The sequence below is a fragment of the Cibotium barometz genome, chromosome 41 (assembly GCF_041138505.1).
Source record: "Cibotium barometz isolate CiBa-2024 chromosome 41, ASM4113850v1, whole genome shotgun sequence".
Classification (NCBI taxonomy): Eukaryota; Viridiplantae; Streptophyta; class Polypodiopsida; order Cyatheales; family Cibotiaceae; genus Cibotium; species Cibotium barometz.
This window is the reverse complement of record NC_141086.1, coordinates 26,387,125-26,401,683: the sequence shown is the minus strand read 5'-3', so window position 1 is coordinate 26,401,683 and position 14,559 is coordinate 26,387,125. Positions and strand designations below refer to the sequence as shown.

Below are 14,559 nucleotides of genomic sequence, written 5' to 3'. Positions count from 1 at the left end.
TTTTGCACAATTTAATTTCTTGTGTGGAGAGCCTGGATAGTGGGTGCAAGCAGTCAATTCTTTTTTGCACAACTTGACACGTTGGCATATAGAGGTTAAAATTTAGCATTTCAAAGCACCATAAAGCCACAACCACCTTGCAAAATCATACTATGTAGGATGGCTTGATTTTTGATGAGCATCCTTGCCCTTCAAAATAAGATGCTCTCAAATTTGATGGGTTTGGTAAATTACATCAATTTTTTTTGTATGTGTAATTTTTCATGAGCATTTTAAAAATATACAAAAATGGGCATGACTCCCGTCAAAAAGAAACTATGGGTGGAGTGGAACCCTTTTCATGGCTTGTACGAGGGCCTCAAGATAGTTATGGGATGATCCTCCTTCCTGCACAGCTAGAGAGGCTCTTTTCTTCAATTGTAGTGCCCTTGACTTTAACTCTCGGCCCACGCACCCTTCCATGAGCTCCTTGACCGCTTTTTCCACCACACCGCTCTTTACCATCCCACTTTCCTCTTCCAACTCCAAGCCTATCTTCAACTTGTCCACCAGCAGCCTAGCATTCAGCCTTTGTTCTGAAAGCTGTGGCCAACATATCATGGGCACACCTCCCATGGCAAGGTTCTCCGTTATGGAATTCCACCCACAGTGAGTAAGAAAACCCCCCACTGCACGGTGTGATAAAACGTCCACTTGTGGCGCCCATGTGATGATAAGGCCCCTACCTCGTGTCCTCTCTTCAAATGCTTCTGACAACACATCTGAGACTGAGCCCTCAGCTGCATCAGGACGTAAAACCCATAGAAACGCCTGCCCACTAGCATCCAAACCCTCGGCAAGCTCCCTCAACTGATCCACACCCATAGATGCTATGCTTCCAAAGGACACGTAGAGGACAGAAGAAGGTAGCATGGTGTCTAACCACTTGAGACAGCTCCTTTCTTCAGCCCAAAGGCCTAGTGTTCCTTTTGAATTAGAGGAATCGAAGCCAAGCATGAGCGGCAAAGGGCCGATTGGGTACACTGGAAGCTTCTCTCGGATGACCTCGAGAGGCTTCCTCTCGAAGTCGTAGACAGTGTTGATGATGCAGCCTGCTGCTTCATGGATGTCTGCCACTTGGGCCACTGCAAACTCGGGTAAGGTTTGGATAGATTGGGGCAGATCAAGAGCTCGGAGGGGTGGGAGTCCAGGTACGGAATCGATAATGACCTCAGGATCTGCACCATAGACCATAAATTTGACGCATTATTATTGCCACAGCTGGTACAGATCGAATGCACAATTGATTGAAAGATGGTAATAAAAGAAAAATAAAAGCAGCTTGCCTTGTATAGGGAGCAGTCCCTGCGAGACCAAAGAGGGCGAGTGGAGAGCCAAGGCAAACGCATGCGCGTTTGCAGTGCAGAAGACGAATCTGGGTATGTTGAAGTGGGTGGCGACTTGCTGGCTCCACGTAACAGAGGAGTCTGCAATGATGCAGGAGGCTTTCTGCGCAGCCAGAAGCTTCCGCAAGAGGTCCTCGACGCCCGGGCGCATGCTGTGCATGATAGCAAGGCTGGCGCCGAGAGCAGAGAGGCCAGCAGCATGGAGGCCATCGCTAGAACTGGCCACGGAAGCGTACTGGATGGGTGAATCTTCGCTTATGATACTAGCTTGTTGAAGCTTGGCAGCAAGCTCCTCAGTAACCACAAAGGTGAAGGTGAAACCCTTGGGCACCAGTAGCCTTGCCAGAGAGAGACATGGGTTTAGATGCCCTTGCAAGGGCAGTGGCAAAACGACTACAGTCGTCATGTGCTGCTCGACGATAGACGCCGTGCCCTTCCCTTCTCCTCTCAAAATAATACTGACCCTCGAAGAAACAAAAAGTTATGCAAAGCCCCTTCTACCTTCTAAGGTTGAAAAACCAAAGGGCCTGTTTGTGCACATTGCAATTTCAATTTGCAACCTCCATATAATGGACATGCCAGCTCTAATGATCTACTCTCTTTGATGTGGAAAAGGGGTCAGCACTATTTTCCAAAATGGTTTATTACATAGTACCCACTCGGATATTGATGGCTCCACCACCCCAATCATTATCGCAATGGTTGTGTTCAAATAGGGTGCAAGGGCCTATTAAAAAATACCCAATAGAATAAAGATGGCTTCCCACTCCATACATATTCTTAAAATAGAAACATACAAAAGCAAACCAAATATTGCTAGTTTTATTGAAAATATTAGTGTGTCCATGCTCCAAACATTATTCTTAACATAGAAACATACAAAAGCAAACCCTAGCATCACTCTTTACGATATACCACTTGTTTTGGCTCATTGGTTTAAGGAGTACTTTAGTGTGTAAGTGATGATGTAAGCAAGAAAGAAGGCATGTGTTAATCATCAATATAAAAAGTAGTTGAGAAATGAAATATCTTGTGAGAAGGATAGAAAAGAAAGATCTTACAACCTATAACCAAAAAGCTGACCTACATGAAGTGACAAAGGCCCTAGGCAAGGGGGGGGTTCACTCATAAATATGTAAGTGTAGCACGTGGATTCAATAGAAGAGGTTTTTAAAATCCCTTTTTAACACATTTTTTACATACAAAAGGGTACCATTTAAAGGGGGTATTTACATATTGAATAGAATTAGAGTGTGTTTTACTTACAGATAAAGGGTTTTTAAATTAGGCCTTGAACGCATGTGATATAAAGAGTTTACATATAGTGAACCCCCCCGAGCAAAGGCCACATGTGCATCCAAATAAGTATTCTCAAGAAGGTACCACTGGGTGATTCTTGTTTATCTACTAATCTAATGGGGAAGGAGAAATATAATATCAACCTATTATGATACCTTGGAATTAAATAATAAGGCCTAAATAGTCCATAAAAGCATGATAGTTTCTTTGTACTAGTTGAAATGATAGGAAGCATGTGCACTTTAGTGGGTGTGTGTGTATTTCTCCTTTAACATACTAAAAATGCACTTGAATTTTCCATGTTTTATTATCTAAGAAAATTAATACCAAACAACGTTTCAGAGGCTTCTTATTGTGGAGCGAAGGAAGTTTAAAGTTATAAGTGGTCTTTGTTATATAATATTTATTGTCTCATACTGTTGCTTTAATTTTCCCATAATACATGGATAAAGTGAGAAAGGCCTATAGTTTTTAGCAAATATACAACTTGATTGTGAAAATAGTGTCTTCTTGATAGAGGTACTAGAAGCAGTAAGTATCCCTATGTTGCATCAAGGTACATTTTCCATAGTATCCCTTGAGTTCTCATCCTCCCCTACATGCATAACACTAAATACTTTTACTCTCTCTCTCTCTCTCTCTCTCTCTCTCTCTCTCTCTCTCTCTCTCTCTCTCTCTCTTGTGTGCGTGACATGTGAATGCTAGTAATTAAACTCAAGACTTGCTTTTAGCTTGCACCCTTGGTTAATACCACATGCTCTAAAACGTTCATCTCCCTCTATTTATGCCACTTCATCAGAATAAGGGTATAGCAATGTTTTTATGATGACTACAAGTCTTGGGAAATGTTGGGGCTATTTTGTTACTACAAACACTGCTATTTTCGAGCAAATGCTGATGAGCAGAAATTATAGTGGAGCAAAATATAAGAGTTTAGTCAATCTGCTTTTGGACCATCAATGCAAAACACATGGGGGTGCAAGAGTGGAGTGGGCATATGTTTGGATAAATAGTATATGGTGCTATTTGTAAGTAATGCTAATAATAGTTTAATGTAGTATTAAAAGCATGTGTATATATTCAAAAAGATGGAGTAGAAGAAGCTTATGGATGTAATAGATAAATAGGCCCAATAGATTCTTAAAAAAGAATATCTAAAGAGAGCACTACTTTTTTATTCTTAATAAAGAAGATCTAAAGAGAATACCACTTTTGTATTGTTAACATAGAGACCCATAAAGTTAATAGGATTCAAAAACCATTATCATTTACTACTACTAAGTCATGAAAAACCTTGCAAGTTCTTGTTTTTTACCAACTATAATCTATTGTCCTAGTAGTACCAAAAACGAGAAATTTTCACTCTAACCTTTTGTAAAAAAATCACATGATTGAGACATAAACATAATGGGTTTTTCTTTCTAGCATACTAGAGAAGCCAAAAGCATTGGAGCTACCTAAATAAGTTTTATTACGCTAGCGTCTTTATTGTCTAAAGTGTGAAGCATGATTTATATTCTCAAAGAAGGTCCCATTGGCATCATCTAGATCACAAAGTTGATTCTTGTTTATCTACTAATCTACTAGGGAAGGATAAATATAATATCAACCTATTATGATACCATGAATTTAAATAATAAGGCCTAAATAATCCATAAAAGCATGAGATTTCTTTTGTACTAGTTGAAGCGACAGGAAATAGGTGCACTCTAGTGGGTGTGTGTGTATTTCCCCTTTACCACACTAAAAAGGCACTTGAATTTTCCATGTTTTATTCTCTAAGAAAATAAATACCAAACAATGTTTCAGAGGCTCTTCTTGACTTCTTATTGTGGAGTGAAGGAAGTTTAAAGTTATATAAGCAGTCTTTGTTATATAATATTTATTGTCTCATATACTGTATACTCTTGCTTTGATTTTACCATAATACATGGAGAAAGTGAGTAAGGCCTATAGTTTTTAGCAAATATAGAACTTGATTGTGAAAATAGTGTCTTCTTGATAGAGGTACTAGAAGCAATAAGTATCCCTATGTTGCATCAAGGTACATTCTCCATAGTATCCCTTGAGTTCATCCTCCCCTACATGCATAACACTAAATACCGTTATTTTCTCTCTCTCTCTCTCTCTCTCTCTCTCTCTCTCTCTCTCTCTCTCTCTCTCTCTCTCTCTCGTGTGTGTGTGTGACATGTGAATGCTAGTAATTAAACTCAAGACTTGCTTTTAACTTGCACCCTTGGTTAATACCATATGCTCTAAAACCATTAATCTCCCTCTATTTATGTCACTTCATCAAAATAAGGGTATATCAATGGTTTTATTGAAGTAAAACTCGGATAACCCTTGTTCTATGGAAAAGAATCAACAGTTGTGCCTCTCTTGACGAGGAAAACAGCGTTGGACTCTATGATCCAAGTGCAAGTCTCTTCCTTGATCTGACCATGAGACTTACGGGTTCGGTCGGATTAGTTTGCTTAGTGAAGACCTTGACTATGTTAGAATAAAATATCCCGGAGGAATCGCCTATGTCTGCTGAGAGCGAGGGAAGTTTTTCCGAGTTTGGTTTTGAAAGAACTGAGAGATTAGTCTCTTGTCCGGATATCCATGGGAGAGGCCCCGAGTGAGAGGCTCTGCCTTGCGCAAGAAGTGCTACTTCCGCTGCTAGCACCCCAAAATTCATTGCACGGAGGTGGCAGGGATCTTTCATGTTTACCCTAATAACAATTATCTATGTGGCCAATTCGGGTGGAAAATAGCAAACAGGGTAGAGTTGCCAAAATTAATGGGAGGATTAAATTTAGATTAATTTCTACCTTTTTTATATTAGTGTTAATTCAAAAATTGATTAGACTTAATCTTCCATGCATGGTGGTTCACTAGTGTGGTGCCATGTGTCCCCCCTCAACAAAGGGTTTTTAATGCTCCCATATATGAAGGCATGACTTAAAAGGAATTTCAAAAAATAAGAAGAAGGGATTTTTTAAAGCCAAAATCTATGGGACTTTTTGCTAGAGTTATGTGACTTTTTTGGCCATTGCACACATTAGAGCCCAAGCCCACCGACCGCGATTCTAGAGAGACCTGCACATGGAGGGAAGGTCTGGCCAGCCTATCAAACATAAAATTTTATTGTAGACTTTTAATCTAGCCAAGTTTGGCAGGGCTACAGGTGTGGGCAAGCATCATAGCATTTGAAGACAAGGTTGATGGTCGTGTCAAAGACGGTGAAGGCGGGGCTCTGTAGTTCCATGTGGGCCATATCACATGCTACCTCAAGAAGGGGTGCTATGCACAAAGGGTGGGCGCACTGACACTTCAATCTTAATCGTCATCACTCTGCTCTAATATTTCGTTGCTCTGAGGTGCTTAATTTGGTAAGCAATGCTGCTTGTGTGATAACAAGAAGAACCGCATTATCCCAAGCCACATTGTGAGGCTTCGGCTCAAAATCACAATACAATTCAAAGAGAATAGAATTTGCATAAATTTTCAAGGTATTAAGGGAATAGCTTTGTATATAATCAAGAAAGTTCTTACAATAACAATTTGATATGAAGTACTCTTGGAAGCAAGAGCTCGAACCACCCAACCACCCCCGAGCTATCTCACTCGCACTCTCACTCTCATGAACAACTCACACTCACACTCACACATGCACTTTCTAATATAGTGTTAGACATCACTCTTCAAACTAGGCCAAAAGAAAGATTTTCGGACCTTACTGTATGTTTTATTATATCCGTGTCCAGAAAATGGTACATCATGATAATCATGAAGAATTTTGGCCTTAAAAGAAGATTCACTAGGCACACAAAGTCTCTCATTATAGTACAAGTTACCCTTGACCAAATGAATATTTCCCTCAACCCTCTCAAATATGGAGTCTTGGCAATTCTCTAGATAGGATGCTCACATAAAAGGGATCTCTCTCAATTTTAGCTCTAATGTTTTTCATTATGTCCGAATGAACGACAATCAAGGAATTAATCAAGGGTCACCTACTCAAAGCATCAACCACCTTGTTCTCCTTAACCTCAATGTATTTGATCTCAAAATCATACTTGCATATAGGAGGTCCATCCACCTCCTTTGCCTATTGTTTCAACAAAGGTTGAGTGAATAAATATTTTAAACTTTGATGATCAATCTGAAGTTCAAACTTAACACCAAGTAGGAAATGTCTCCAATGCTTAAGCGCATGCATAATTGCAGCTAACTCAAGGTCATGGTGGGTAGGATACTTCTCTTAATGGATCCTAAGCTTCCTTGACTCATATTCTACTATGCATCCATCCTGAGAGAGAACACACCCAATTTGTGTTCCACTAGAATCACAAGATACTACAAAAGGTTTTCCCATCATTCAGGTATTTTCAAAACACAGTTCTCTACAAACTTAGCTTTCAACATGTCAAAAGCCACTTGGCACCTTTCATCCCACCTAAACTTTTTTTCTTGTTTGATCAGATCAGTTCATCAATGGAGAAGCTATCTTAGAAAAGTCTTTAATGTGTTTCCTCTCGAAATGTGCCAATCCTATGAAGCTCCTCACATTTGTCACACACCTGGGTCAAGGCCATTCCTGAATGACTGTAATCTTCTCGGGATCTATGTGGATACCCTCTTTAGAAATGAACTGCCCTAAATACACAATCTTGTCCTTAGAAAAGAAACACTTGCTCATTTTTTCATAAAACTTGTGACCCTGCAAATTTTGAAGTGTTTTCCTAAGATGAATTTCGTGATCTTTTCCATTCCTTGAATACACAAAAATACCATCTAAGAATACAAGAATGAAATCATCCAAAAATTCAAGAAACACATCATTCTCATCAAACACTTGAAAGTAGCAAGTGCATTAGTCAATTCAAAAGGAAGAACAGTGAACTCATAATGCCCATAATGGTCCTAAATGCGGTCTTAGGAATGTCCGCTTCTTTGATGAAAATTTGGTGGTGTCCAAATCACAAGTCAATCTTTGTAAAGATAGAGGACCCACTCAATTGATTCAAAAACTCATCTATGTGAGGTAAAGGGTACTTATTCTTAATGGTATGCCTTTTCAACCCTCTATAGTCAATGTTGCAAAGCCTGTATGTCCCATCCTTTTTCATTTGAAACTCATCTATGTGAGGTAAAGGGTACTTATTCTTAATGGTATGCCTTTTCAACCCTCTATAGTCAATGCAAAGCCTGTATGTCCCATCCTTTTTCATTTGAAACAAAATCGGATTACCCCTAGGAGAAACACTAGGTCTGATGAAACCCTTCTGCAAGTCATCCAACTGAAGCTTCAGCTCAACTCATCCACATTAAACCTATAGGGTTCCCTAGAGTAAGGTTGGGTTCCTCGTTCTACCTATATGGCATGATGTAAGTATCTATGAGGAGGCATCCCACGTAGGTCATTTGGAAAAACATCACGATATTTATCGAGGAGTCTCTTTACATACTCAGGATGGTGTTCCTTCTCTCTATCTCTTCCTTAATCTCATTGAAAAAGATTAATAATGTCTCAGACCCTTGACTAATCCCTCTCAAAAGTTTCAAGGTCAAAATTAGAAAGGCCTCTCTATTCCTCTCCCCTGAGAGTGCATGCGTGAGGCCTCTCTATTCCTCTCCTGAGAGTGCATGCGTGAGTGTGAGTGAGTGTGAGTGTGAGTTGTTCATGAGAGTGAGAGTGCGAGTGAGATAGCTCGGGGGTGGTCGGGTGGTTCAAGCTCTTTCTTCCAAGAGTGCTTCATATCAAATTATTGTAAGAACTTTCTTGATTATATAGAGATTTGTTCTCTTTTTGCCTCAAAAATTTGTTCAAATTCTATTCTCTTTGAATTGTATTGTGATTTAATACAACATTGAGAAACAAGTTCTTATGGATTTGGCAGTCAAGAGCTATACATTATTAATTGGCAAGAAATCTTATTGTTTATTGGTATTTTCAAAAAAGGTGCTGAGAACTTGCTAGCAATTGCCAATTACCTCTCGTGACCATAGTACAAAGTGAACGGCAATGATTGGCATGCCTTATGTCTGCTCAAGAAACTACAACAACCAACTCTACCCTATCCCTAGTGGATCCAGCACCCCAACTAGTTGAATCAAACCAAATCCCATTAGACTTTACAAATTAAGATTTAGCGAACACCTAGTCTACACAACCCTCAAAAGTAGCACTTGAAAAACAAATGCATGTCATAGTGCTGAACTCTGTAATGAATCTAGAACCTTAAGAGGCACATAATGACCAAATAGAGCCTTTCGTGCCCATTACTCAAGCAATTCTAATACAACTTGCCTTAGAGGCTCCAAAGAACTTGACAATTGTTGCTCCATCTTCTAGAGGATATCTAAGCACATAGACAAATGGGGTACTCAAAAGTAGATTGGGAATACAACATTGAGACACCCAACTACTCAATGACTTTTTCATGCACAAAATCTATGAAGTCCTTTGTTGGCAAGAAATTGTGCAAGCTATATTTGATACCATGAAATGAGCTGAGCATCTTCAAGAGGTTACCAATTGCATTGCTAAGATAGTTCAAAACGAGAGACACTTGCTTGCAACTGCCCTACCTAAAAATGTGCCCAGGCCACAAGCTTAAGAAAATAAGGTAAAAAGGGGTGCCATAATTGGTGGGAACATCACCTCAAAGACAATCATGTGCGACTTCTATCATGGCACCACTAGGATTTCAAGAAACAAAATCTCCAAATATTTCTTCACATGAGGGGGATGGCAACGATATGCTCACCACCAATGTGGCTATGGCAACCAAGGAGAGTGAGTTTCCTAGCTCAAGCTCACAAGCCATGAAAATGAATGACATGCCTAGCTTAACTCAGAACTCCACTATGACCCACAAGGAGGACAAATTGCTAGTGCTAGGTGCTCAAATGCTATTTCCATTAGCACTTAGGACTCTTTTAGTGGAAGATAGCCCAAAATATACTCAATCACCAACTTCAAGCTTTAGGGTTATTCAAAAAGAGGCCATTGGTACCATAGAAATGAACCCTATGAAGACATCTCAAAGACCCTTGAGCACATGGATGGAAGGAATTCTAAAGGGATAATATTGGGAGTATAACATATCTTGTCACCGAGGGGGAATGCTATCCTTTTTTTGGAAAACACTTATGAAAGTAGCCATCGAGGACCTTGGAATCAAACCGAGTCTTCATTTGATGATGCCTGGGACTAGATGGAAGAAATGAGAAAAGAGAAAAACATTGTTAGTCATGCCAAGAACTCTCAAGATCTCAAGAACTCTCATGCAATGTTGCCACATCTTGGCACTCTACTCACACGAGTGAGATTATTCCAAAAGCTACTACTTCATGTGTGGAAGCACCTATGCTTTCAGTTACAATAGCTCTAGAACCAAAAAGAAAATTCATGGAATTGGCTACTCCCTATGGAAAAGTGCTACTCTATTTAGTGCTTTGATTCATGAGGAGGCCATGCACACAACTTGATCTCTTTTGCTGCTTGGTGCCAACTAGGAAAACCTGAGCTTGAACTAAGTGAAGCTTGAGTGAGGGGTAGTAAGAAGAAAAATACAAATGTGCTTGGTTTGTTAAAAATTGACACCTATTGTGATAATGAGATCCTTGTTGATGACTTCTAGTCTTGCCTAAATATCACGTTCAAAGGGAAACCTATAACAGCATTTATTTTGTCGGGATGTTGGAGATTATTAATCCCATTTTGGATTAGCAAACATGATCCTCAATTGAGGACATTAATAAGTGTCATGAAATGGCACTATAAAAGTTGTGCATTATGAGATATTGGCCACCCAAGGCCTAGTAAGTGAGTTTTGGGAACCCAAGTGTGAATAAGGGCCAAATGTATATAAGGCATTTTCTCCTAATGAAAAGATACAATCCCCTTTGTGCTATTGAGAGCTCTCCCTTTATGTCTTGAGATAGATTGAAGGAGTGAGAGCATTCTAGCATTGTGTCTTTGTGCGACGGTGTGAGCGACTCCACGGTGACAATGTGGAGGTGGAGCTTGGATTTTGGAGCTTAACAAGCGAGCTTGGAGGCCTCAAGGGACTCAAGATCAAAGCATTGGTAAGTACCCTACGACAATTGTGATCTATTGCTCATCCTTTAGGTGAATGTGTAGAGTTCCCTCTTGGAGGGGTGGTAGCCCATAACGTTTTTGGCACTGCTACCGGGGAAACACCTTTGTTTCTTCCATCCTTTTGGAGTTTCAGCTCCCATTGTATAGGATTCCTTTTTGCCCTTGCATTCTGGTAGTACATTGTATGGAAAATGAATGGATAAGATGTGTGGTAGGGAAAAATTGTGAGAAATTGGTTATGATGTGTATGTTTGTGGTGGAGTGGTTTTAGGATAAGGCTTCATTGTTTGTTCTTGTTAATTTGATATTCGCATCACTGAAAACACCAACGTGAAGGAGAAGGTTGGTGTATGATTTTCTTCATACTATGTAGGATGGCTTGATTTTTGATGAGCATCCTTGCCCTTAAAAATAGGATGCTCTCAAATTTGATGGGTTTGGTAAATTACATCAATTTTTTTTGTATGTGTAATTTTTCATGAGCATTTTAAAAATATACAAAAATGGGCATGACTCCCGTCAAAAAGAAACTATGGGTGGAGTGGAACCCTTTTCATGGCTTGTACGAGGGCCTCAAGATAGTTATGGGATGATCCTCCTTCCTCCACAGCTAGAGAGGCTCTTTTCTTCAATTGTAGTGCCCTTGACTTTAACTCTCGGCCCACGCACCCTTCCATGAGCTCCTTGACCGCTTTTTCCACCACACCGCTCTTTACCATCCCACTTTCCTCTTCCAACTCCAAGCCTATCTTCAACTTGTCCACCAGCAGCCTAGCATTCAGCCTTTGTTCTGAAAGCTGTGGCCAACATATCATGGGCACACCTTCCATGGCAAGGTTCTCCGTTATGGAATTCCACCCACAGTGAGTAAGAAAACCCCCCACTGCACGGTGTGATAAAACGTCCACTTGTGGCGCCCATGTGATGATAAGGCCCCTACCTCGTGTCCTCTCTTCAAATGCTTCTGGCAACACATCTGAGACTGAGCCCTCAGCTGTATCAGGACGTAAAACCCATAGAAACGCCTGCCCACTAGCATCCAAACCCTCGGCAAGCTCCCTCAACTGATCCACACCCATAGATGCTATGCTTCCAAAAGACACGTAGAGGACAGAAGAAGGTAGCATGGTGTCTAACCACTTGAGACAGCTCCTTTCTTCAGCCCAAAGGCCTAGTGTTCCTTTTGAATTAGAGGAATCGAAGCCAAGCATGAGCGGCAAAGGGCCGATTGGGTACACGGGAAGCTTCTCTCGGATGACCTCGAGAGGCTTCCTCTCGAAGTCGTAGACAGTGTTGATGATGCAGCCTGCTGCTTCATGGATGTCTGCCACTTGGGCCACTGCAAACTCGGGTAAGGTTTGGATAGATTGGGGCAGATCAAGAGCTCGGAGGGGTGGGAGTCCAGGTACGGAATCGATAATGAGCTCAGGATCTGCACCATAGACCATAAATTTGACGCATTATTATTGCCACAGCTGGTACAGATCGAATGCACAATTGATTGAAAGATGGTAATAAAAGAAAAATAAAAGCAGCTTGCCTTGTATAGGGAGCAGTCCCTGCGAGACCAAAGAGGGCGAGTGGAGAGCCAAGGCAAACGCATGCGCGTTTGCAGTGCAGAAGACGAATCTAGGTATGTTGAAGTGGGTGGCGACTTGCTGGCTCCACGTAACAGAGGAGTCTGCAATGATGCAGGAGGCTTTCTGCGCAGCCAGAAGCTTCCGCAAGAGGTCCTCGACGCCCGGGCGCATGCTGTGCATGATAGCAAGGCTGGCGCCGAGAGCAGAGAGGCCAGCAGCATGGAGGCCATCGCTAGAACTGGCTACGGAAGCGTACTGGATGGGTGAATCTTCGCTTATGATACTAGCTTGTTGAAGCTTGGCAGCAAGCTCCTCAGTAACCACAAAGGTGAAGGTGAAACCCTTGGGCACCAGTAGCCTTGCCAGAGAGAGACATGGGTTTAGATGCCCTTGCAAGGGCAGTGGCAAAACGACTACAGTCGTCATGTGCTGCTCGACGATAGACGCCGTGCCCTTCCCTTCTCCTCTCAAAATAATACTGACCCTCGAAGAAACAAAAAGTTATGCAAAGCCCCTTCTACCTTCTAAGGTTGAAAAACCAAAGGGCCTGTTTGTGCACATTGCAATTTCAATTTGCAACCTCCATATAATGGACATGCCAGCTCTAATGATCTACTCTCTTTGATGTGGAAAAGGGGTCAGCACTATTTTCCAAAATGGTTTATTACATAGTACCCACTCGGATATTGATGGCTCCACCACCCCAATCATTATCGCAATGGTTGTGTTCAAATAGGGTGCAAGGGCCTATTAAAAAAAATACCCAATAGAATAAAGATGGCTTCCCACTCCATACATATTCTTAATATAGAAACATACAAAAGCAAACCAAATATTGCTAGTTTTATTGAAAATATTAGAGTGTCCATGCTCCAAACATTATTCTTAACATAGAAACATACAAAAGCAAACCCTAGCATCACTCTTTACGATATACCACTTGTTTTGGCTCATTGGTTTAAGGAGTACTTTAGTGTGTAAGTGATGATGTAAGCAAGAAAGAAGGCATGTGTTAATCATCAATATAAAAAGTAGTTGAGAAATGAAATATCTTGTGAGAAGGATAGAAAAGAAAGATCTTATCACCTATAACAAAAAAGCTGACCTACATGAAGTGACAAAGGCCCTAGCAAGGGGGGGTTCACTCATAAATATGTAAGTGTAGCACATGGATTCAATAGAAGAGGTTTTTAAAATCCCTTTTTTTACACATTTTTTACATACAAAAGGGTACCATTTAAAGGGGGTATTTACATATTGAATAGAATTAGAGTGTGTTTTACTTACAGATAAAGGGTTTTTAAATTAGGCCTTGAACGCATGTGATATAAAGAGTTTACATATAGTGAACCCCCCCCCCCCCGAGCAAAGGCCACATATGCATCCAAATAAGTATTCTCAAGAAGGTACCACTGGCATCATCTAAATCACAAAGGTGATTCTTGTTTATCTACTAATCTAATGGGGAAGGAGAAATATAATATCAACCTATTATGATACCTTGGAATTAAATAATAAGGCCTAAATAGTCCATAAAAGCATGATAGTTTCTTTGTACTAGTTGAAATGATAGGAAGCATGTGCACTTTAGTGGGTGTGTGTGCATTTCTCCTTTAACATACTAAAAATGCACTTGAATTTTCCATGTTTTATTATCTAAGAAAATTAATACCAAACAACGTTTCAGAGGCTTCTTATTGTGGAGCGAAGGAAGTTTAAAGTTATAAGTGGTCTTTGTTATATAATATTTATTGTCTCATACTGTTGCTTTAATTTTCCCATAATACATGGATAAAGTGAGAAAGGCCTATAGTTTTTAGCAAATATACAACTTGATTGTGAAAATAGTGTCTTCTTGATAGAGGTACTAGAAGCAGTAAGTATCCCTATGTTGCATCAAGGTACATTTTCCATAGTATCCCTTGAGTTCTCATCCTCCCCTACATGCATAACACTAAATACTCTCTCTCTCTCTCTCTCTCTCTCTCTCTCTCTCTCTCTCTCTCTCTCTTGTGTGTGTGACATGTGAATGCTAGTAATTAAACTCAAGACTTGCTTTTAGCTTGCACCCTTGGTTAATACCACATGCTCTAAAACCGTTCATCTCCCTCTATTTATGCCACTTCATCAGAATAAGGGTATAGCAATGTTTTTATGATGACTACAAGTCTTGGGAAATGTTGGGGCTATTTTGTTACTACAA

At 40.5% G+C, this 14,559-nt stretch overlaps 2 protein-coding genes across 2 annotated transcripts; both read right to left on the bottom strand.

The window, feature by feature from the left end:
- Nucleotides 1-150: 150 nt before the first annotated feature.
- Nucleotides 151-1,960, bottom strand: LOC147614814 (7-deoxyloganetin glucosyltransferase-like). Its single transcript, XM_086780162.1, has 2 exons — nucleotides 1,326-1,960; nucleotides 151-1,217 (listed from the first exon to the last, which is right to left on the bottom strand). Exons 1-2 carry the CDS (start codon nucleotides 1,789-1,791, stop codon nucleotides 316-318), a joined length of 1,368 nt encoding a protein of 455 aa, XP_086636288.1. The 5' UTR covers nucleotides 1,792-1,960; the 3' UTR covers nucleotides 151-315.
- Nucleotides 1,961-11,148: 9,188 nt separating this feature from the next.
- Nucleotides 11,149-12,951, bottom strand: LOC147614813 (7-deoxyloganetin glucosyltransferase-like). Its single transcript, XM_086779787.1, has 2 exons — nucleotides 12,317-12,951; nucleotides 11,149-12,208 (listed from the first exon to the last, which is right to left on the bottom strand). The coding sequence occupies exons 1-2, from the start codon at nucleotides 12,780-12,782 to the stop codon at nucleotides 11,307-11,309; spliced, it is 1,368 nt and encodes a 455-aa protein (XP_086635913.1). The 5' UTR covers nucleotides 12,783-12,951; the 3' UTR covers nucleotides 11,149-11,306.
- Nucleotides 12,952-14,559: the final 1,608 nt, after the last annotated feature.

Excerpts from the sequence above, each read along its gene's own strand:
- LOC147614814 (XM_086780162.1), bottom strand. The coding sequence starts at position 1,791 with ATGACGACTGTAGTCGTTTTGCCACTGCCCTTGCAAGGGCATCTAAAC. Across the intron at positions 1,218-1,325 it reads GGGACTGCTCCCTATACAAG|ATCCTGAGGTCATTATCGAT; the intron begins GCAAGCTGCTTT and ends TCTATGGTGCAG.
- LOC147614813 (XM_086779787.1), bottom strand. The coding sequence starts at position 12,782 with ATGACGACTGTAGTCGTTTTGCCACTGCCCTTGCAAGGGCATCTAAAC. Across the intron at positions 12,209-12,316 it reads GGGACTGCTCCCTATACAAG|ATCCTGAGCTCATTATCGAT; the intron begins GCAAGCTGCTTT and ends TCTATGGTGCAG.